The 24,510-nt window shown below is 43.2% G+C and overlaps 1 protein-coding gene across 7 annotated transcripts in view; it reads right to left on the bottom strand.

Moving 5' to 3' along the window:
* The window catches only part of EVA1A (eva-1 homolog A, regulator of programmed cell death), a 196,730-nt gene that overhangs the window by 126,192 nt on the left and 46,028 nt on the right, over positions 1-24,510 (bottom strand). For 4 of the 7 annotated variants that reach the window (XM_069850756.1, XM_069850757.1, XM_069850759.1 and 1 more), the window contains exons 2-3: positions 18,341-18,555; positions 7,034-7,157 (exon numbers count right to left, since the gene is read on the bottom strand). The exons of 1 other annotated variant lie outside the window; for it this stretch is intronic. In XM_069850756.1, the coding sequence (XP_069706857.1) occupies positions 7,034-7,157; positions 18,341-18,555 (339 nt within the window). Of the gene's footprint in view, positions 1-7,033; positions 7,158-18,340; positions 18,556-24,510 lie in introns of those variants that run through there. 2 more of the 7 variants (XM_069850758.1, XM_069850762.1) reach the window with 2 other exon arrangements.

Below are 24,510 nucleotides of genomic sequence, written 5' to 3'. Positions count from 1 at the left end.
CCACAACGCAGCCTCCAGCACCAGCACCTAAAGGTATCACAGGTGGTCACAACTCCTGAGGATGGGCTGATCTCCTGAAGTATATGAGGGGAAAAGGCACCTTCCTTCTGGCAATGCTATTGACTCATTTGTCCCAGTACAGAAAGACTGTGGTCTATTCTTTCTTTGTCCTTCACCAGAATACATGGCTTAAAAGGGTTTTATGACACTTGTTTTTTCCTTAGGACCCCACAGAAAACTTAATTCCAGTGGGCAAAGGGGATCTATAAAAGTCACAGCTAAGTGATTTATACAATGCAGGCAGATTTCAGAATTTGACTGTTTCAGTAGTTTCTGGATACTGGAGACCCAACCTTGGCAAAGGGAATCTTTCCACCTACATCAGCAGGAAGCATCCTGGTCATCACTGGCTCCTTACTACGTCAATCAGTGCTGAGAGATGAGGTTTGAAAGAAGAGTGAGATTTTATTTTTTTAAATCTTTTGGGGTTTTTTAACTCCCCCAGGTCAGCAGCGGTTTCCTTCGCCATGGGAGTGGGGGCTGACAATAATCTCTGCATTCACTGACAATGAAATCACACATTCCTCTTAATCCTGCTCCTGACAGCCAAGTGATTAGTGTGCTACAGAGATAGGGCTATTTGACAGCGCCTGAAAATCTCTGTGCATCAACAGCTTAAAACAATATTAATCGTTAGCATTACAGTTCCTCTGACCCCAATCGCAGGCTGATGGATCTGTCCCCTGTTATTTATAGCGTTCCTTTATTTACACCTTTTCATCGCCACAGCGTTTGCTGCCTGAGGTTTTATTGCCCTTATAAATTTCCACTCCCTGCACCACCTTAACAGTTTTGAAATAATGCAGATAAGCAAGAGCAAGCTAATGAATGCAGGAGGCAAAAGGCTTATTCTGTTGCCTCAGTGGCTGGGCCAGAAGGATGTGCCCATTTAACAGCTTTCACTCCATCACGCTGCTTCAGAAAGCCCAGCCCACCAAAAAGCGACGCAGCAAACAATACAGTGAACTTCTGCCACCAATAAACCTGTCTTACAAAGGAGATTGATGCTTTTCTGAAAGAGTTTATAACTACTGAATTACCAGTCTATCCCAGCACTAAAATCAATCACCAGAAATACATTTAGGTCCCTCTTTGCTCTTGTCTGAAATTTCCACAAAAACTCTGCTCTATAAACTCTTTCTACTGCCTCCCCCCCTCTTTCACTCACAGCATTTCGAAACTGCCTAAAGAGAGAAAGCCTTGAAGATGTGTGATGGGACCAGGCGTTTTGCGTCGCATTCAATGAATTTAACAGAAAAGGTGCAATCTTCAGCCTAGTGAAGTCAAAGGCAAAGCCTGCACTAGATTTTATATTGAAGGAATGGACTGTAGGGAAATTAAATGGCAAACATGATGCATTCACTGCAAGCCGAAGTGGTCCTGCTAAAATATCCTTTCCATACATCTCAGCTAATCCAAATGAAATACGATGAGCAGACCACACCAACCCCCCAAAAGGCATAAAGCAGCTTCATGTTCGCCAGCCACTGGGAACGCCAACACAGAGGAAGACTCTGCGATTCTTTGAAAGGTGGAGAAGTTTGCCACAGGTAATTCTGCTGTTTGTACAGGGTTTGAAGTACCACTGACAAAAAAAATTCACACCGAAAGACAGACACTTCTGGGACACGGCATGGCAGCTCCATCACTATATGACAGAGGGTGCAAAGATGACATTTTTATCAGAAGAAGTTTTAATTGGAATGAATTCCTCATTTATTTTAAAATTCGGTTGCTTTCTAAGTAAAATTGCTCAGGGCTGCTAAGAAAAATGAAGTTACCTGAGAAAGATTTTGGCAAGAACATCAGGATGGGCATTCCCATGTTTTAAAAAACATCATTGATATTTCACAATTAACTGAGTGTCTTAGATTAGAATTCAATCTATAGTGGAAAGAATGACTGCCTGCTCTCTTCAAAACTTAAGTCCAGGTCAATTCTCAGCACAAAGGTTTTACCATAAATCAAAGCAACTGGTTCTGAACTAGAACAAAGTGACCTCCTCCACCCTCTTTCCTCCTCCTATCCCCACACAAACTTCTGGCACTTCACCCTTTACCAATAAACACAAGTTTCCTTCCCAGATGCATTTCTCAGAGCCTAGATGTGCCTTTCACAAGTATGTTTTTGTGTTGTTATAGAGGGGATTTGAGCAGTAATTAGATCCCAGGTCACAATCCAGGCTTTCTGAAACTTCAGAGTATTTAAGCTTATATTTGTGAATAGAAGGGAGAGCAGTAAAGTTTGGATTTACATTTTCTTACATCACTGGAATGATTAATCTGTGGAGCCTTCACACCCACCAGCCTCCAATTATCACATCCATTTGTTCCATACAGCATTTTAAAATTAAATAAAAATAATAATAATTAAAAAAACACCACTGGATGGAGACTGCCTTTCCCAGAACCCTCAGGTCCTAAGCTAAAGTAGCAACTGCCTGATATGAAAGAGGGGAAATATCACTACAGCATTACAGGAGGCTGCAGCGGGGGTTGTTTAGAGCTGAGAAAGGGATGGTGCATCCAGGACAGCACGGCAATGGCAGAGGAGGAGAGAAGAGAAAGGCACTATGTGGGAGACTCGTGCGGGAAGCCACATAAGCAAGGCAGAAACCCACCTTTCTCAAAAGCACTGAGGGCAAATAGACACTCAGACAACACATCTGTCCCTTTGCAGAGACCCACAAGCACTTATGTCCTCATTCTGTTCAGGAGCATTGCCTCTGTTGGAATAACAAAGGTAAAAAAAACCCAACCAACCAGCCAAAAAGCCAGCGTGGGTAAACAGATGCGGAGAAGGAGCAGATTGAGCTCTGCTTGCACAGCAGCCCAGAGCAGCAACCAACCCCAATAAAACCAGCTGCAGTCGTATTGCTGGGGTGCAGAGAGGTGAAGTAATTTCTTCAGCATGACTTGGGCTGCCCCACAGATCCCGTTCCCAGCCAGGATTAGGCCATGCAGCCCTTCCAGAAAGTCCGGCATGCAGAGCAAACATTTCCTAGCTTACAATAACACACGATCTTCCATGGTTCTCCATCTCTGACGTGAGGGGGATGAACAAATACCAAATTGTTCAAAGAGTATTGGTGAATCCAGATTTCACTTAGAGGGAATTCATGTTAGACCAATTAAGCAGCATGTCAATTCCGTCTAATTACATGTTCCTGCTGCCTACTTGGTAATTATATTTAATGATTCTAAATCAAATCAGCGTGTTACCTGAGAAATAATTGGATTTGTGGGCATTTTTTTAATGATTCTGAAAGGTACCCTGGAGATTTAAGTCCTCTATGAGTTCAGGGCATGATCTTAAGCTCCAGTGTGCTTTGGGTGTGGATCCCAGACAACATTGGCCCTGATAAATTAAACATGCCAGTTTTCTGGTCCTGAGACCTACAGGCATTGGACACCCCACCACCATACTCACCAACGTTTTTAGCCTTTAAAACAGAGTGGTTGCATTTAAACTACCCACTGGAAGCCGCCAGTGCTAAATGCCACGCTACGCTAGCAGAGAACAACTCCAGGTTTCATGGCCACAGCAACATCTCCCAACCTTGACCTGCAGGGACACTCTAGGGGCTCTTTATTGAGGCTGTCAATAGCAGGATGATTTGCAGAGGCACCTCCAAATTTAGAAATCCAAGCCTGTGCTCTGCTGAAGTCTGTACTGTGCTTCTGAACATCATCCCAAAGGTTGGTGAACGCTAGACACTAGGTCTCACATGCTATGGGAAAAGAAAATAAAAGGTAAGCCTTTATATACTTTGATGAACCTTGGCCCTCAAAACAAATAAGAGCAAAAATAAGTCTCACTTGCCCCAAATTGAGACAGAATAGAGCATTTTATTGATTATTATCGATTTTTATTGATATCCTTAAACATTCTGTACCTTGAAATTAAAATGATAAACACACAAAGTGCATTTATTTACAAGCACGGAGAATACCTAGGGCTACCAAATAGTCTCATGCACATATCTAAGTCCTGTAACTGCAAGATGAGTGTCCATTGGACCCAAAAGCCACCCACTGGATCACAGGGGACCATGATTAACCCAAGACTTCCCCAAGACACACAGGCCACTGAATTTCTCACTGCTTCCACTTAAGCAAGCACTTCCCTGAGATATTTCTTTTCTAGAGGAGGTGAACCCCAATGTTTCAGCACCCAGCCTCGGCAGGAGTCTTCCCAACTTCATCTCTGAGCAGTTAGTAGAGCAGAGATGGCTCAAATCACCCCCTGCTCACTGGAGCCTCGCCATTTGGAAAACCTGGGGCTTTCAGTTTCTGCATGATTTACTGCCCTCCATCTCCTTGAAATTCTGCCCATGAGAAACCAAAATAGCACCTTGCCTTCTGAGTGAACCCCATACAGCCAGTGAGCATCGAAACCACGAGATTTGAAATGCAACGTAATGTCAGAGAGGCATAACCGCAGTGACAGTGGCTGGAGGGAATGACTGCACCATCTAGTTATTCTTCAGCAAAGGTACAAGTAAATGCCACTAACTTCAGCTTTGTTTTCTTTCAAGGAAGCCTTTCTTTTTAGATAACTACCTCTATTCGGGGGCCTTTTGAGGCTCCAGCAGGACTGAGAGTTGGAGGGCTTGGCCATCCTTTTTTTATGTTAAAGATGTCCTGTCCAAACTCTGCAGGCCTCTTCCCAAAGTGCCCCTCATACCTGTATACAGGAAAACTCACATTCCTTTTATCTAGGTAGGCACTTAACCAAGGGACCTACTTTAGTAACATGGTCACATCAGTCTCCCTTGATAGAAAAAGGAAGGAAATAGATAACTCTAGAAGAAAATTCAGTCCCACTAAGTGGTTTCTTATGAAAGTACTCCTGTCACGTCTAGTGTTGAGAAGGACAAATTCAGAAATGGAAACATAGTCCAAAAAGATTGCATTTGTCTTTTGATAAAGTCATGCATCAATCCATGTGCCAGGCAGTGTGAGCTCTCAACAAGGACTCTGGTACTCTTTGGTTACAATTAAGTGCGCTTAAACTTTCTGGAGCAGATCAATGTTCACAGGACCACAGCTTTTGAGATAACTCTTTAACATGAAGGTCTTGCATTGGATTCATTTACAGCTTATAAAGCACGCTCAAATATTCAATACTCACCCCACCAAAATTTCTCATGGTCCTGTATTCTGCATTCTATGGATCCATCTTTCTCCAGTCCTTTCATTAACTTTCTCCCTACAGCAGGGTGAAAAGACTTACCAAATGATTATTGAACTGACTTGAGCACTAGATTCTGCTTCTGACACTCCAAATCAGCATCTTGAATCATCAAGAAAGTCCTGGAATCTCTGTGCAATGCTAATCCTCCCATCTTTCAAACCTTGCTCTTAATCCAGCAGGTTCTGGTTAAAAGTTCGCACAGCGACTAAGAAACAATAATTTGTGTCAGGTTACCCTGTTTCACCCTGAAAAATGTCTTGGGGAAATGTTTTCAAGCAGCTTCCCCTGCTGTCTTTCAGGAAAATCATTTTTACAGCACACACACAAACTCCTTCTCTTCTAGCGTATCTGTAATTACCAAAGAATGCCAAGCCATAAATATTTATGCACAGATGGGATCCTGAAGTACCTTCAGAAGTTCAGCACAGGCCTCAATAGTCAGATTACTCAAGAGAGCTTTGATACACAACCTGCAGGTTTAGGAGGACTTGTCAGAACACCCTGCTAATCACTCCTCTCTCAGGGATGCACTTCTCATCCAGCAAGGGATGTTTCAATCACTTACGAAAACACCACCAAAAAATGCAGGTGCTTCATTACCTACTTTTCATTTGAATTCCTCACAGATCTTGCCAGATCCCTTTGCTTCACTAGCACAGGTCTCTGCGTGCAAGACTTCTGTGCTGCTGGCAGAATCAGAATGTTCCTGCTTTTGCTTCAAACCTTTTCTGACATCAAGGATGCTTTTCTTCCCTGTGCAAACTTTCTTCTATTTCTTCTCCCAAAGTTTTGTTGATATGATGCTGATACCATGTTAGTTACATCACCTAAAAAGCTTGGGATTAAGCTGCTCTGCAATGTCGCATCCAGACTATTTACACAAACAGAGTCAGGACCTGTTCTGGTTGAAATCCACTGGCACAGTCTGGACACCATCAAACCCCATCTGTCTCCAGATTAAGGCGTCTGCTTCCAAAGTGCCAAAGGAGAGTGGTGCCCAGGCTGCAGTAATTCCCCTAGCAGGACCAGGAATTAGCCAAGACAGTGTTGGTTGTCCTGGACCAAAGCTGCACAGCGTGCATGACTGTATTCCCAGTATCCAGACACCAGCCTCGTTTAATTTAAACACAGCTAATAAGATGACGCAAAACGCAGGTTAAACATTTCCCAGCCTGATCTGGAAGCAATTAAAAGTTGGCTTGTGTCACGGTGAGCTTCCTGTTGTACCACCATCTTCTGTGCCTGCCTCAGGCACCCAGGTTTGAAGTCTTTCCCTGCAAAGAGCTCCCACTCCCTCTGGAAGGGCAGACAGAGAGGGGAAAAGTCCCCCAAACCCACCAAGACAGGGGGGCAACTGCAGATGGGAGTGGGAGCAGCCAACCCACTGCCAAGAGGTCAGTATTGGCAAAGGCTTTCGCTGGCATCCGTGTTTAAGGCACGGGTGGCCGAGGTGCTGAGGGGCATGGTTTGGTGTTTGATAGGAATGGTTGGACTCGATGATCTGGTAGGTCTCTTCCAACCTGGTTATTCTATGATTCTATGAAAAACAGTCTGCAACTGGGGCTGCCTATGAGGAGAAAGGAGATGGAGCAGTAGCATCCCAGCAAGGAATCAAGCAAGGGGGAGAGGGGAAACACTCAACATCCAGGGGGTTATCTTACACCAAAAATAAAGGTGGAAGGGAATCAAAAGTCCTCAAAGGCCTCTCTGTCAAGTATTAAGTATAAAAATACTTTGGCCTCACCAGAGCAAACAGATTCAAAAGCAAGATACTCACTTGGCCTGCACTTGTACCACACGATGAGGTACTTGCCGGTTCCAGGGCACGGATCTGCGCCGAAGAGCCGACTATTGACAAGAAACTGGCAGCTCCGCCTGTCCTGGCACTCATCCAGCATCTTCTGCAGCCAAGGATGCACACAGACACGCACAAGAAATAGAGAAACAAAGGTAATTCAGTATCTCCACCAAAAAAGATCATCAAAAGGAAACCAGCTTGAAAACAGCAAAGTCACCCTTGCCTCCTCACCTGGCCACAACACGAAGCAGGCAATGGTGCTCAACACAGTCGTGACCAGAGGAGCCATGGGCTAGAAGAGGACTCAACCTGGCACTGTTTTAAGGAGCATGATGTCTTTCTCTTGAGTGCATGCAAAAGGCCAGATTTGCATGGTCACAGAGATTTTAAAATGTTTACATGAATTTAATCACTGTGTAAGACGGTGCTGTCCCAGGAAAAGCAGCTTTGAGGATATGGATCAGCCTTTGCAGCTATAAACAGATGCAAACTCTGCCACCGCCATTCTGCTTTAGAATTCTCTGGAGAGATGCATGATTTCAACCAAAGCTTTCAAGAGAGTTCTTGACTCAGTGATATAAAAGCTTTGGCAGCTGCCGGTATTCCAGTTCCAGTAGTTGTGGTGGGAACACTGTTATACAGCCAACCTAGTTGGTTTTTAATAGTGCTCACTCCTCTTTGCCCCATGACTATCACGTTTCTTTTAGCTAAACTCAGCAAGGGCCTGCAAGTCGGAGGGCCCTCCCACCACCGGCACTTTGGGTCCTATCCCATTTTCTGCACTGCTTTTCCTCTCATGCTGGCTCCCCACTTTCCCATTCAAAACACTCATAAAAACTCCATCTCAGAATCCACAGGGGCAAGACATTCTGTCTCCTGCTAGAAAATAGCTTCATTAAGGAAGATTAATGATTTCTTTTAACCCTATGATCCTCTAAAGCAGAAGTGGGGGGGAAATATTATTAAGTGGGGCAGTAATTAAGTTTTAAATTCAGCTGGATGGCTTTGGTGGTATTTATGTACTCCTTTAGAGCCTCTAAAGTGCTAAAATTACCATAATGTTTGCCTGACATACATGAACCTGTCAGAGCATTTTGAGACCAGAGACCGAGGTAATCCATCAGCCTCACTAAGACCCTATGATAGAGCTGTGAATTCCAGTCCCAGAACAATTACTTTTCACTTGCAAGGAAGCTCTGGAAAATCCTTTCTCAGGAATTCCTGTAAAATCCTCTGGTCTATTTTGTCTTCCCCCTGTTCCCTTTTCTTACACCCACCTTTATATTTGGCTTTCCCACAATCCTATCCCCGTGCCATTAACATAAAGGTCGTTCCTTCTTTACCAGGCACCACCAAAACCAATTTTCTCTCTGCCTCAGTGACTACTCTTTATTTTTCGAGTTGTCCCTGAACATAATATAGGTAATCTTCAGCATTATAACTCTGAATGTCACCCTCTGAACAACAGCTGTTCCAGTTTCAAGCGCTATTTGAAGCTGCCTCATTTGAGGTTGCTCATAACTTCCTAAAGCTTTCACCTTTTGGGCTGACACACGCAAGAATTTGTGCCTGCCTCAAGTCTGACCTTTATTTTAAAGTTCAAACCAAGACAATGAGGCTTTTCCTAGTGAGCAGAGAACATATGCTGTTGTTTTCCACTTACAAAGGTAATAAACTTCAGGCATCTCGTTTCAAAATACAGGGCTTAGGATGGAAAAGCTGAAAGGTGAACGCTGAAGGAGGTGCCTGGGAGCGTTAGCCCCAGCTTGACCGTCACGTTTAAATGCATAGAAACAGCATATTCTGTCCTCTAGGCTCCTAAGGGCTGACTGCTCACTCAGCGTGTGAAATTTAATTTAATGCAAAATCCAATGAGTTGCAAAGGAATTTAAGCAAGGCCTCTACGCAGATACTTCTTTTGATCTGATAAGGCAAAGGACAACTGGAACAGCTCTTGAGTGCTTCACATAGGAGAGAAATCTGTTCCAAATCATTGTAGACCTGAAAGGATTTGCTGGTACTGGACAGCCACGGCTGTGTTTACACTCAAGCAGTGCTAGGAACATGAAGCAAAGGGAAAGAAGCAGAACCCTGAATGGTGTTTTTCCCCACAAGGGAAGCTTTCTCCCTTCAAAGGCAGCAGACTTAGGTTTTTGGTCAACAAACCATGTTCATAGCACATGGGTGGGATTTCCTAAAGCTTTCAGTATTGCATAATAGGTGCCATTAAAACCAGTGGGAAAACCACCCGGGGTTTCAGAAAAGACTCGGTGAGGCCAACAAGAAGCCTCTTTGAAAATCCCAGCTTCGATGGCCAAGCAGCAGGTGTTCATCTGTCCTTAGGCTCAGCCAAGGCCTTGGTTTTCTGGTCTTACTCACAAAAATAACACTTCCAGGCAATACCAGAGCTCTGTCAGATATCATTTCTGAAGTATTTAAGATGAGTGATGAGGCCCTGGCCCAGGTTGCCCAGGGAAACTGTGGCTGCCCCATCCCTGGAGGGGTTCTAGGCCAGGTTGGATGGCACCTTGGGCAGCCTGATCTAGTGGAACGTGTCCCTGGGCTTGGAAATGGATGATCTTTAAGGTCCCTTCCAACAACTCTGTTATTCTATGATCAGCTAGACCAACAGCAGAAAGGTGGGAGTTTACTTGTTAACGAGGGAATGTCCTGAGCTCACATAGCTTTCACTTATTCTCTGGAAAAAAATAGGCAATTCATTCGACACTTGCCTTGTTTTTCTGACTGCCACTGTCAGCTGTAAAGGTGGGGAAAGACAACCATAAAACCAAACAAAACTTGACTCATTAACAATCTGAACTTGCACAGAAGTAGTTGTAGACACGCAGAATCATCCTTAACTGTGATATATAATCAGCTGCTTATGCTGTTGCCATCTGGTAGACCCCGAGCAATGCAAAATAAAGGCACATTGGATTAGATTATATTATAAAAATCACTCCAACTGAAGAAGGTGGAGGAGGAATTCCTGTCTGGCATGAAAGAGGAGGGAAGACACATTAATTGCATTGTGCCATTTTATAATTGCGTTCCAGTGGTAAATCAAGCCTGAGGGCTGACAGGCAGTGCTCAGAAGGGAAGCTGTGGCTGTTTAAACCCATTCCATTCTCTGGTTCATGATTGAGCTAAGAATCTCCAAGATTTAGAGAAGATAAGAGGGCAAGAGATGTGAATTCAAGTAAAACAAACACTAATCTAACCCCTGTGATTTATGCCCTGGACTAATCTCACTGCAGTGACCCAAGTTTTAAAGCAAGGGCAGCCTCAAGCTCAACGCTACGTCTTCCTAGTGGGCATTGTAGATGAAACACATTTCTCGTGCTCATTTTGTTGTGCTCATTAGCTAAGTAATTGCTTGCGCTCATTAGATAACAACCTTTTAAATCTGGAACTGGATGCAAGCTCTGCAACAAGGCTGTCCTCAGCAATTCCCAAGGGTGCGTTCATTTTTATTCTGTCTTTCCAAATCACTCGTCAAGAAGCGCTTCCTCTGCACACTTAAAATAAACTACAACTGAGCTTAACACCCAAGGCAATTAAACTTACCTCAGGTCTCTTGTAGTAGTTCGTAGAGTCAACACACTAAGGGTGAAGCTTTGGACCCACAGAAGCCGGATGATGGTGAAACTTAATGGGAACTGGGATTTTGCCATAGGACTGCTCTTTGTACAGCCTCCATCATCAAAGGAACATAAGGATGACTGCAGGGCATGTCAGTCAGGCATGAAATTACTCACAGGAACCTGACTAAATAATTACCTAAGATGTATGTTGCTGAGGAGCCAACTGCGTGAATGGATCAGATCTGTGTGCAGTCGAACGATGATGGGCAGAGATTTGTACCAGGAACTTTACACAAGAAGATACCAGTAATTTTTTAAAAAGTGGTCAAGCGTTTTTAGGTCAAATTCAATCCAGCTATAGCCGTGATGATGAAATTACACCAACACTTATACATGGTGCACCTCCACTTGTTTGCAATGGGAAGAGGTAAATAAAACAAACAAGGCAGTATGAATTGTCCCTACAAAGCCACACAGTGCAATGCATTAGAAATGGCTTCATGACACGTTTTATTAGACTTCTGATACTGTTTTATGTACCCCTGAATGTTGGCATTACTTTAAAACCTGCTGTAAACTTTGTAATGTTAAGTTTTAATTTACCAAACTTATTTATAGGTCCTTTCTCCAATTATCTGAAGATTGCACATTCATCTCTATCCATTCACACAAATTGCTGAAGCCCCCAGAGCAAGAGGATTTTCCAAGGATTGGCAACAGGGAAGGACACATTCCCTTTCACCAGCTCTGCTATGGGAGTAGAAAACATCAGCAGGGCAGTAGGGCAAGTAGCAGTGGGCTGGGATGTTAAAACACAGAAGAAAGATTCACCAGAGGTCCCCTGGCAGAGCCTTGAAAGATCCCAGAGATTCACAAAGAGCAGGAACATGCTCAGGAACAAGAAGGACACGATAAAAGCTGCATTACAAATATCACTTAATTAACCATTACCTACATTTCCTAACAGTGGGAAACTTAATCTGTATGTGGGGTCAACTTCAAAGGGAGAGAAGGTCTAAGCTGAAGAAATACAAAAGGATGCATAACCAAAAGTCATGGGATTAAAGAAAGGGAAAGCTTAAAACACAAAGTGGAAAAAAAAAAAATCATTGAGAGCAAACCATTACACTGTCAAGCAGGGTCTTAGTGGGAATGATGGAAGCCCCATGACTTGGAAAGTTTAAATTTAGAGTAAACAAAGCATTAGGAGGCTTACACCCCAGGGAGCAGTCCTGCCTCATCAGGCAGACAGGCTGCACTGGCCACCTCTGCCTCCAGTGTCTCCTCTGCTGCAGTACATAATTACACTGCTCTGAGTAGCTATTTCAGACAAGACAAAGATTTCAAAGATACGGTAATTTAGAGATTATCTATGACCTCTGCAGCAAGCAGTTCTGCTTGCAAATAATTAGCTGGGGGAGCTCTTTGCCAGAGTGTAATCTTCAGCCTGGGCAAGGCTGATGAATGAAGCTGTAGTGGTTCTGTGATTTTTAAGAGCAACTTCGGCTCCGCCGTAATCTTTTCTGGACCCAGAGCTCACCGTTCACCATCCTCTGCAAAGCAATTAACATAGTCTAAAAGGGTCTGGAGAACAAGTCTTATGAGGAGCAGCTGAGGGAACTGTGGTTGTTTTAGTCTGGAGAAGAAGAAGCAGAGGGGAGGCCTTATCACTCTTTGCAACTGCCTGAAAGAAGATTGTTGCGAGGTGGTGTTGGTCTATTCTCCCGAGTAACAAGTGATACGAGGAGACAAAATGTCCACAAGTTGCACCAGGGCATGTTTAGCCTAGATATTAGGAAATATTACTTCATTGAAAGGAACAGGCTGTCCAGGGAAGTGGTTGAGTCACCATCCCTGGAGGTATTTAAAAGACGGGTAGGTGTGGTGCTTAGGGATGTGGCTTAGCAGTGGATTTGGCAGTGTTAGGTTCACAGTTGGACTCAATGATCTGAAAAGTCTCTTCCAACCTAAACAATTCTGTGATTCTGTCTGATGAAGAAATGCCCGAACTGCTCTTCAATTCACTGAAACTGTGCTTGTCCAAATTCTCTGTAAGCTGTGGAGATCTTCTAATGGACAATATGACAAATGGTGTGTTCTCCTCCCAGTGGCACTGATGACCATCATTCTTCCTTTCTATCAATATCCTCCATGTTTCCTCTTGACCATTATTAACTTACAGACATTCAGAGTCATGAGAAAGGGCCCTTTCTCATTGGTGTCAAGACCACTTAGGTCTGTTACATCAGCAGGATCATGCAATATCCTGTGACTTGGCATGGCAGGAGCCACTGTCCTTGGTCTACCAAGAAAGCTTGAGCAGTCATATAATATTCTTCTACTTCCTATTTTCCTCTGGCACACAGTTAGTCAAGAATACTTAGGGAAACTAAAACCCTCTTCAGAAACAGTCACACACACACACACACCTTTCAGAAGCCTCATTTTCTGATCAACCACTGGCTCATGCTTTGAGAGACATGCAGCTACTGGAAAGCTTTATCTCATCTTTCCATCACGGAAGAGGTCAGCTCCCCTTTGCTTTCTGACACAGAAACCTTCCTGGTTGGTGCAAACACAAAAAGGGGGAAGAGAGGCTCAGGGAATCCTGTGGTTAGCATGCAAGGAATCTGCTCGCTTTTGTACAGCCGCCTCGCACGCTGCCAGAGCGACAGCGGGAGATGGTGGCAGCAAAGGTGTCCTGTATCTCACTTAAAGGACAAAAGGAAATACCACATCAGCAGCACTAGTGATTCTTTTCACCAAGGACTGGTTGTCCGGGAGAGTGTTGAAAGATACTCAGGCCACAGCTGCTCTTGGGGAAACAAGTCACACAGTAAAACGTTGCCCGCTGAAGTGCAGTTTCCTTCTGGTTTCAGTACATGTACATATGAAGACAGAAGTCAGCCTACAAAGTCTTCAATAAATATCTGGGAGCAAAACCACAATGGATAAGTGCCTCTCTAGGGCTTTTGATTTTCCTTCTAAATAAGCTTTGCTCCAGGGATTTATGCCTTCCTTCCAAATAAGCTGTGGTTATATTTTCCTGTCAATTTACCAAAATAAGAATATTGCAGTTAATCTGCTGTAAAATGTAATCTAGTTTCCTGGTAATATGCAATAATTTTAGGCCAACCATTAGACATTCTTCCATACAGACCTTGTGTGGTTTACTGCTGAAAACAAGTGACATCAGGAATATTGATCCAGGAATGAGCAGCTGTGGAAAGCTTTATAAGCAAGTTGTGCAGTTGGTCTGAGCATGCAACCTAATAATCTCAAGACCTTGAAGATTTTTGGAAGGTCTGTGCATTGTGCACATATTTACTCCAGTCGGATTTACTCCAGTCCTCATTCTCTTCAGCTGAGTGGCTTCCTTCAGATATAAACGTGCCTCGATGTATTTTTGCAGGAATAAGCTGGGCATTGTGAGCTTGGCTAGGAGTGACTGGGTTTCTTACTAAACAGATTCACTTATTAGGAGGCGCTTATCATTAAGCAATGAAGAATACTTAACACTCCTATTTCTCCTTTGTTCCCCATGCCAACATTTATGTGTTCAGATAAACCAACATGCACTGCTGCTCTCTGTATTTACCAGCTCCCTTACTTCTCTGGAGGCAAGATCTCATGAGATATTCCCACGACAGCGAAGTGCAAATGTATGCAGTACTGTGGCAGGTGAGAGAACCAGGGTATAAGTGAGAGGCTAAAGCAGATGAAGATGGTCCCTAGCAGATCTTCTTGGAGTAAAAGGTATCTCCAGATGTTCCCGTGTCTCCCCCTGCTGTGCACCACTGTAATTTAGCTGCATCTCCTTTTTCTCACACTAAAAATCAGACATTGTACAGACCAAAAATGGGTTTGACCAACTCTATCTGGGTGATGTGGGACTACAAAGCAAGAGAAAATCTCCATTGAGAAAGCACAATGCTCAAACCTACCAAAAGTCTTCGAGCTCTTGATGTTATTAGGTTGCATGCTCAGACCAGCTGCACAATTGCTCCAAAAGGGTAAAGGTACGTAAGAGTTACGGGACATCACAATGACACCAACACAGAGATCATGCTAATGCAGCTCTGCAGCTTCAGGACCCAAGCTAACAACTCTGCTCTGGTGAAACACACTTTCTAGTGGACAAACAATGCATCTCTCTGCATAGATTATAGTGTGCACCAACCACCTGTCACCTATTGCCAACCATTTTCAGAGGTATGACTTTGACATACTGAAATGACCCTTAGTATGCAAGAATTTACTTGTTTGGGTGAAAGAAAGACTTTGGTCCTGGCAACCTATTTCCCTGACCTTCAAGTAATAAAAAAGATCATTCAGCCACCATAAAGCTCCTCCTCACAGACCTCCTCTGCCAAGATATTTGGCACCGCGTGGGTCCCTTTTACTGGAGCAAGAGACCCTCCAGATGTTCTCTGTCCCTCATCCATCCCTCCTGGCTGGGACAAGGACATTGTACTCTATTGCTTCCCAGTCAGGAATACCCTTGGCAGGACTCTACAAAGAGAGTGTAGAGCCAATACCAGACAAGACTGTTAATTAACAGCACTAGTGCCCCAAATTAACTTCTATTATTAAAGGATGAGTGGGAAATTTCTACACTTTCATTTCTGAAGTACCTCAAAGATGCTGCATTAATACAGCACAAATCTCCTTTCTGACATATATTCTCATGCAACTTGTGCTCACTCTGGGTTCCTCTTAAACTGAGCAGAGTGAGGAGAGCAGGGGGAGCTGTTTAAAAAGTAAATAATATCTGGCTTTCAAAATAACCTTATTTTGCTCTACTGATCTCTCCATATTCATACAACTTGGTCTAAAAAAAATTTAGCAAGAGACTAAGCACATTAAAACAGAAATCCCGGTCTGAATGTCTGAATTCTTTGTACGTTTGGAAATCTCCCACTGAATCTGACATTATGATGCTATAATAACAGAAATGTGTAGTTTGGGGTCACTGCCTTAATGTCTCTGACACGCTCTCCCAAGTGGTCTGTATTTTATTTCAAATGAAAACAAGTGACTAAAGCAAGGGATCCTGGCAGCCAACCACATAAGGCTGGATTAGTGGTGCTTGTCTGAGTGTAATCAACCCTTTCTTCTCCTGTTTTAACATAGAAACAGTGTCTGAACTGGACATTTACAGGACAGAGAGCTTCTAAGTGGGAATTAACTGTTACTCATACATAGTGTTTGCAGAGAATAGTATTAATAACTGACCCTTACACTCCCTCCAGGCCACTCTCTGGAGAAGGAGCAAATTTATACAGTCATGGCTTTGATTAGACACAGTGATTTTATATATTTAATTTTTAGGGGCTTGGTTTGGCTGACTTTTTCAGTTACTGTCAATCAGAATAAACACACAGTTGGTCCTGCCTTTAGCAGCCATAGAGCCGAGTCACAAAACCACAAAAACACATGCAATTTTCCTGTCTACAGCTTTCCAATTTTCCTACATACGTGCATTTCCTACCAGTGTGCTGCAGGCAGCTTGCCATTCAGCTTGTAGAGCTTCTGGCATGCGCTTCAGAGAGGCCTCACCCCCTCTAGGACTGAGAAAGAAGATAATATTTGTCTCTGGCATTCAGGCTGATCCTACCCTGGCCGAGCACAGCACGTTGAACTATCAAAGCCAGATCTGGGGGCACTAAAGATGTACTATGGGTCTTCTCCAAGTCAGGAACTTGTCCAAGGTCTCTCAAGAAATTCGTGGCAGCACGGAGAATGTCAACTAATTCCCTAGCACGTCTGCATCCCCAGAAATGGGTGAATGGTCTCTGTCAGGCAACAAACTTACTGTACAAGAGATCTGCTGCAAGACTGGCTAGAGAGAATACAATTCTCACTCTGATAAACAGGGAAGCTGTAATCACAAGCACTGTGAGTATCGGAGGCAAAGCTGATGGGTAACAGCTCTGAGGACGTAAGGGTCTGACCTAGGCAAGAAGGATTTCTTTTAAATCCCTCCTGCACATAAAACCATGGCATGGAAAGCCAAAGGTCACATCCTCCCTGTTCTCAAGTTCTTCCAGATGCGTTAAGTGGGCCAGTCACGCACAAGGGATGAGGCTACACACACAGCTCTCAGTCATGCTGGTAAATGAAATGTTTCAAGTACATTTTGCAGTAAATCAATAAAAGAAGGGAAGGCTAGCCTCTGCCAAAGTCTTCAGTCCATGTTCTCCTACCCTAACCAACACAACCGCCTCTCCATATTATGAACTCTCTCATACCTGAACTTTATCACACCTGAGAAAACCTTCCACTGATAAGGAACACATGCTCCCATGGAACAACTCAAGCATTTGCTCTGCAGTGGAAGTGCTATGAGGGCAATTGCAAATCGGTCAGCTTAAGGGTTAACCCCACTGGCAAACCCTCTGCAATTCCTTGAGAATTTGCCACTGAGGTTTGGAAGCCAAAGCACTCCTATCAACTTTAAAAAAATGCTGTAAATTTCTCTTAAAATCCCTGAATGCAAGAGTGAGAAGTGATGGGGGAAACTCTGGCCTTTAGCCAAATTATAAAAGAAATTATTCTCTAGGCCTGTAGGATCATTAATCTAGTTGTGCTATAAATTTCTGTTATGAGATATGATTGATTCATATCCATAAGCACACTGGATGCTTGAGATCTTTGCCCAAAAGTTTTCACAATCCCAAATCCTACGTTTGGAAAGACTTGAACGTATTTCCACATCCAGAGGCAGACAATCAACATCTCAACAATATCAGCCAACCCACGTTTCTAATCTTACTTGTTCCTACTGACAGTTAAGTAACACTGGCACCTTCCAAATAATCCTGTGATTTGCTGACGTCACGTGCTCTTGGGAGGATAGACATAGTCAGCATCCCCTACACAAATGGATAGAGCTGATTAACTGCTGATGCTTGGGAGATTACAAGCTTAAGTGATGTATGATCACTTACAGCAGCCTAAGAGCCAAATGAGTCAAAACATATAAAGCCAAAGATTCTCTATGGGTTTCAAGTTACCAACAAAAAAGCCTCTTGAAATCAGATCAGTTCTGAAGTAAAGAGAACACCACAGCAACTTAGAATCATAGAATGGTTTGAGTTGGAAGGAACCTTAAAGATCATCTAATTCCAAAGCCCCTGTCATGGGCAGGGACACCTTCCACTGGACCAGGTTGCTCAAAGCCCTACTCAACCTGGCCTTGAACATTTCCAGGGATGGGGCAGCCACAATTTCCCTGGGCAACCTGGGCCAGGGCCTCCCCACCCTCAATGTGAAGAATTTCCTCCTAATGTCCAGTCTAAATCTTCCCCTTCCAACTTAAAGCCAATCCCCCTTGTCCTATCACTACATGCCTTTGTAAAAAGTAACTTCTGAATGTGTTGAAAAAGCTAAACATTAGGAAGGAAAACTATAAGAAATAATCTTCAAATCCAGTCAAACATAACGCGGTCTTTCAGTGTAATGCTGTTTTAACCACGCGCCTGAACTGTTACTGACTAGAGTTGCAGCAAAACTAAGAAATTAATCAGTAAAATCTGATTAAGTCCTGTCTAAACCACACAGATAAATTATCCACCAAGCTGTTTGAGATGTCAGGGCTACCCAGTTTAATACAGGTCTATGCAGCACCAGCAAAGACAGTTGCTGCCTGGCCAAGGAAGATGAAGTCCAAAATGAACACATGCATCTTAACGTGCAATACCTGAAGGGAAGTGCCAACTGAACAGGCAACATCCTCTTTAATTAAAGTTGCATAGGAGTGGGGATAGCGAGAAGGACACATCTGGTGACTTGGTACAATTCGGCCATAAAAAGAAGTCTGGATGCTGATGGTGGTTCTGTGAGGACACCTCAGAGAGACATATTCTCCATCACAGGCATGGTCAGTGTAATTCTTTAGTACTTGTGATATGTAACCTGCAAAAAAAACATTACAAAATCCGTTATTAGTGAATGGTAGATAATATTTAGGTGATTACAGCAGAGCAGTCTAACACAACTAACAAACAATGAGGAGCACAGAGTTTATCTCACACATATGAAAAGAGAGACGATTACATGGTGCACGGGGAGGATCTCGGTGATTTGGACTTCGGCAACAGTGGATTGCGTCCCTAGTGGATGCTATATTCAGATGTTCCAAAGTCATAGTCTGATTACACCGCCAATTTACATCGGCATAGCTATCAAGTTTACAGGAAACGAAGCTGAGCCAGACTCATCATTTAGGCCACATCTAGATAACACACAGAAATTTTGGCCTCCAAATACAAGACAAACATCAATAAATCAGAGTGACTTCAGCAGAGGGCCACCAAGTCAGCTGGGAGATGGAGCTCTTGCCCTGTAAGAAATGGTTTGTTCAACCTGGTGGAAACTAATAGCGGTCTGCTAGTATCTACAGGAGGGTTATTAAGGAGATGGAGCCAGGCTCTTCACAGTGGTACATGGTAGGAGAATAAGAGATAACAGGCACAAAATAAAACAAAAGAGTTTCAGACCAATTATATGAAGCAACTCTCTCACTGTGAGGGCAGTCAAGCAGTGGAGAAGATTGCCCAGAGAAGTTGTGCCATCTACATTCTTGGAGGTTTTCAAGACCTTTCAGAATAAGGCCCTGAACAATCAGGTCTGACTTTCAAGTTGACCCTGTTTTGAGCAACAGGTTAGACAAGAGAACTGATGTCCCTTCCAACCCCATTTTTCCTGAGAATTTATGATTGTGAGCAAGAAAGTCCCAGACACAGAGCTGCTAAGGGGAACGTTGGGCTTATAGTCAGTTGTACAAAGTCCTATTCCACCACGGCACACCAAGCACATCTTTATTCTCCCCCCAGAGTACACTCTTCCAATTCTTCTGGTTGCACCTTCTGTTCCAGGTCTTTGACACAAAAGCCTTTCTTTTTCTCCAGTTCAGCAAAGTTTCAATCCTTTTAAACAGTACGCAGACCCAAACCTCTCCTTGTTTGTTAGAGGACAATGTCATCCACAATAATAAAGTTGTTAACAAGAATAAAGCATGGGGACAAAGCCTCATTACAGTTACACTGCATTAAAAGAGCCAATTGCAATCAGGTTGCCATGGCAACTGCCAAACTAATCCTGCCTTGGCAATACTCAGACCTGAGGGAAAATCACTGCGGTGCTGATCTAGAGACATCTGTGCAGGGAACTCTAGAGCACGTCCAGCCTCAGTGTCAGCCACGGTCCTGTTCAACCCTGCAGATTTCCCTTCTGTTCTGAGTTTGAAAGCCTTCCCACTACTGGCCACCAACACAAGTCTACCGGTAGCAATCCCACCACGTGCCTGTCTTCCGATACCTCATTGCTTAAGAAACAGTAGACTCTTTCCTTAAGAAACAGAGCAGAGAGCAAAGATAAAACCACTAGAAGAAATAAGGAATCCCAGGACATATTCCTAAAAGGGAATATAAGATAGATTTGTTCTCAAAATTGGCTAAAATGTGACTATTCTAGACACATAGACATTATTCTAAGACTAGACACCAGGAGGAAATTCTTCACACTGAGGGTGAGGACGCTCTGGCCCAGGTTGCCCAGGGAAGTCGTCACTGCCCCATCCCTGGGTTCAAGGCCAGGTTGGATGGGGCTTGGAGCCCCTGGACCAGTAGGAGATGTCCCTGCCCATGGCAGGGGTGGAACTGGAGGGGCTTTGAGGTCCCTTCCAATCCAAACTATTCTATGAGTCTATGAATGACAGGAGGAATCAGGGGACACATGCACCTTGGTACGCAGTTACCCTTCATAGCTGCAAGGTGCACTGCATCCTCACGTTCATCATCCTGTCTTCCAAGGCACAATAATGCACACAGGGGAAAACAATTCCTGTGGCATGACAGAATCTATATAGCTTGCTCAGAATCATTTCAACATCAACTCTAGCTATCTTTGCAGACACATCTGTGGGGTATATTTACTCCACTAAGTTAAATAACCACAGGGACTTTTCTCCTAAGCCCAAATCCAGCAACTTGCTCTTACTCTCCAAAACAGCATGGCCTCATCCAGAGCTTTTAATAGGAATGGTTCTTCCATACCAACACTCAATTCTATCTCAGAAGTTGCATGAAAGAATACTGGTCCCAGTTTCAAGGTGCCTAAAACAACTATAATCATTACTCTTAGAGATAACCAACACATAGTAATTCAGCTTCAGCATTCAAGCTGTCACTGTGAGGGCTGGATTCCCTGATTTCTCTAGACTTTAATCTGCAGTTCTTTTTTACCAGTTCTGTTGCTGTGGTGCCTCAAGGCGCGTGCCAAATAGATATTTACTCAAATCAACATATTAATTTCCAAGTCCCCAGGGTATCATTTGCTTATGAGAAAAAGGCTACGACACAGCCCCAATAATTAGAGTAAGTGACAGGGCTGCATCAGATCAGGGAACCGCACTTTTTAATTTAGTGCTTTTATCTCAGTTGTTCAAGGAAACGCTGTGGGGATAAAATGAATTACTGGAGTGCACCTCCTTTCCCAGTCACACATGCTCTGTGTGATGCTGTACACCTACTCCTGGAGAGAGCAGCTCTTCTCCCTCAAAACTAAGGCAACCGTAATAGCTGTGCATCAGGGAAAGCAAACTACAAGCAAAACCAGAATATAACATGAAACATTCAACCCCACTTTCCATGCTCTTACTCCAGTGTATCAGGAGTTTTCCCTGAGGGCGACCTATTAGGGAGCCAGAAGCAAAGTGCAACCAAAGTGCAGTCAAGACTCTGCTGGCTCCTCTGAATATTCAATTATTCTGTCAGAACAGCCATCCCAGAGCATGCCTTTCATATTACCAATTCAGGATTAGGGAAGGTTTCAACCCCTGTAATTAGTGCAGATTGCTTGTTGAAACAACTCCTTCCTCTTGTCTTCCATCAGCAATCTCAAAATAACTGGAGTTCGTTCAAGCTCAAGATATTGAAGGGATTGAATGCTTTGATGGTGACTGGCTAATAATAAAGCACAATGTCTGAAACATCTGGCACTGACCACTGTCAGAGAGAAGACACTGGATTAGGCACGGGCATGATCGGGGTGACACGATGTTCTTCAAAGAGCAAAAGGAAGTGGCTGTAGAAAATCAATGCTCTTTTTTCCTTTTCTTCTTTAAGTGAGCCATATTTGCACTACATTCGTTGGTAGTTCCTTTGAGCGTTTCTTTACCCATTAATTCACGGTTCAGCAACCCAAAATCTGAATTGTTTCAAGCATCTTTGCTGAATTATCGGTAACAAGCTTCCAGTGACCTTTTGTACCACCACGTGTGGTACCAGGAGGGGAACTGCTGGGATGCTCTTTACTGAATGAAATACATAAACATGTTGCCAGTGGCAGGTGTTTGAGGACTTTGATGGAACTTGTATACCGGGGTAAAAAGCATTTCGTAAGTGCACAAGAAATACCTTACGGAGCTCGTTGACTCTTTCCTGGCAAGTATGAGAAAGGCTCTTTCCGATGGCTATTTTAGTTCAGTAAAATGACACAGCAGATCACTGACCAGCTATTCATAGACCACAGAACATGACAGGAAACTGAGATGATAAAGATATTCTCAAAAGATTTGATCACTCCTCATTCAGTATATTTCTCTGCATTATTATCTGGGCTATAAACTACATCCTTACAAGTGTCCACGCCAAACAAAGACAAAGCAGGATGTTATTAAAGATGGCAAAAAAACTTTTGCCACTCCATTCTTCATCCTCAAATTCTGCGATGTGAAATCAGCATTCTCAGATCCAGGACCTGAAAGCAAGCAAGCAATTATGGAAAACATACCAGCTGTACTGCGAGAGTCATATTGACTCTGTTTTGTCATGGTTCATCTTGGAGTGGAAGTGACATCAACTCTCATGATTTTATCAGGAAATTTTTTGGTGGTTCACTCATTAGGGAAGAAAATGTTAAAGCAGGTGGTGATTTGAGATTTTCTTTAAAATTATGCATTTCATCTTAAAAGCATTCTAAAAGCATAAAAGAGATCTGAAGCATTAAGCCCAGTAAATCTTTTCCAAATGCTATATATATATATATAAAATCTTTGATTAAAAAAGCAATCTGAAAGTTTTTGGTTTGGCAAATCTCTTTTTTTAAAGATGGTGCTGAGGACATGGAATCTTTGCTCGTGGGCATCCATACTCCCAAATTAAAACAACGTATAGGAGTCAAGTGCTAAACATTAGACCTAGAAATAAGTGATTTCCTATCACCTGAAAGACATGAAGTCAGTGCAATTAATTGTGTTAGTGAATGAAATATTGTGTTTGTCCTGCGTGACATAGATTCTTTTATTTTTAATTCTCTTACTTTCCAACTCTGTACTGTTTTTTCAGGATCTACTGTTACTTTCTTATAGTTTCCTCAGCTTCCTTGCAGGTTTTTTTGAGAATCAGTGTAAAACAGAACTTTCTTCCAGGAGAGACTTTAATCAGATACTTTTTTGGAGCTGAGCCTGCCACTACACCACACTTTTTCAGATAGGCTATGGCCGAAGAATTTCAGCTTGTTCTTCACACACAGAACACCGATACCCGTAACATCTCACTCAAAGAGTGCTAAGCCAGTGGAATAGAATAACACGCCACGAGGACAGGCAAACAGGACTGAAATGTGACCGCAGGCAAGGCTTGAAGCCAGAGCAAGTAACTCAATGAATGCATTTCATAGCAGGCATTACTGATAATCCTGCAGTTGCAGTAGTAAAAGCAGCGCTCTCAAATCTCAGAGCAGCCTCGTACGGACAAGTAAGGTTTGTTTTGCTTTGTTACTAATACCAGAGATTAAAACTTGCTATTACAAACCTTCTACAGAGAGATTTGCTTTCATTTTGGCTACTGCCCAACCCTTTCACCTTTCAGACACTACACAGCACTGGAAGAACTTGAACATCTTGTAAGCATACTTGGGAAAATATTTTTATTTTAAGCCAACAGTTCCTCGCCCACTACCTGATCTTCTGTACCGCGGTTGTGGCTCCAAAGAGTACCCACTGTTAACTTAGAAAATCTGCTCTGAAATGAGTGAATTTAGAACTACAGCTGCTCATCAGCATATCAGGGCTAAGCAAAATAACTTTTTGTACATGCTGAATAGTATTTCATAGGTCTCCTTGCAACAGCATGAGGACACTGGTGCTGTTTGTGTTTGTATGAATGCTGAATGTTTCTGTCTATGCTGAGCTGCATGGGCAGAGACACACACGTGTCTACCAGGAATAGATGCTCAGCATCACTTCTGCCTGGACCTGAGGACACGGGACTGTCACAGCCATGCCTCAGGCTACCAGATTTGGTAACTCCTAACACTTGCCACTACAAAAACCCATGTTGGTATATAGAGAGATTTAGAATACCAGAAGCATAGAATGATTCAGGTTGGAAGGGACCTCAAAGCCCATCCAGTCCCACCCCCTGCCGCGGGCAGGGACACCATGCATTAGCATGTGTGTCAATTATAAAGTATATTGCTCATAGCACAATCATATTTATAAAATATATCTTATATCATAACCTGAAGATAATTACCAGGTCATCTTGGGAAACCTTAGGGGGGTAGTTCAGTACTCGGAGAATGAGAATTGTAATTTTGAGAGATGGTGTATACTTCTTACAGCCCAAAAAGGTCAATTCCAGCCACTATAGACAAGCTAGGCACTATTTCATTGCGGAGATAAAGATGCAGTAAGTGTTAAGGTCACTGCTTTATAGCTGAAGCAACTATATGGTGATACTTCCTGAGCAGCTTCAACTGGCTCTTTCTCCTTGGCTCTCAACCAAATCCTTTCCAAAACACAGACATCACACAAATAAATCTGCTCACTGTGGCCTTGCTATTGCATTCCAAGCACTGATAAAG

The sequence above is a fragment of the Phaenicophaeus curvirostris genome, chromosome 2, assembly GCF_032191515.1.
Source record: "Phaenicophaeus curvirostris isolate KB17595 chromosome 2, BPBGC_Pcur_1.0, whole genome shotgun sequence".
In the NCBI taxonomy this organism is placed as follows: Eukaryota; Metazoa; Chordata; class Aves; order Cuculiformes; family Cuculidae; genus Phaenicophaeus; species Phaenicophaeus curvirostris.
The sequence above is the reverse complement of the archived record's forward strand: the minus strand, read 5'-3'. Positions and strand labels throughout refer to the sequence as shown.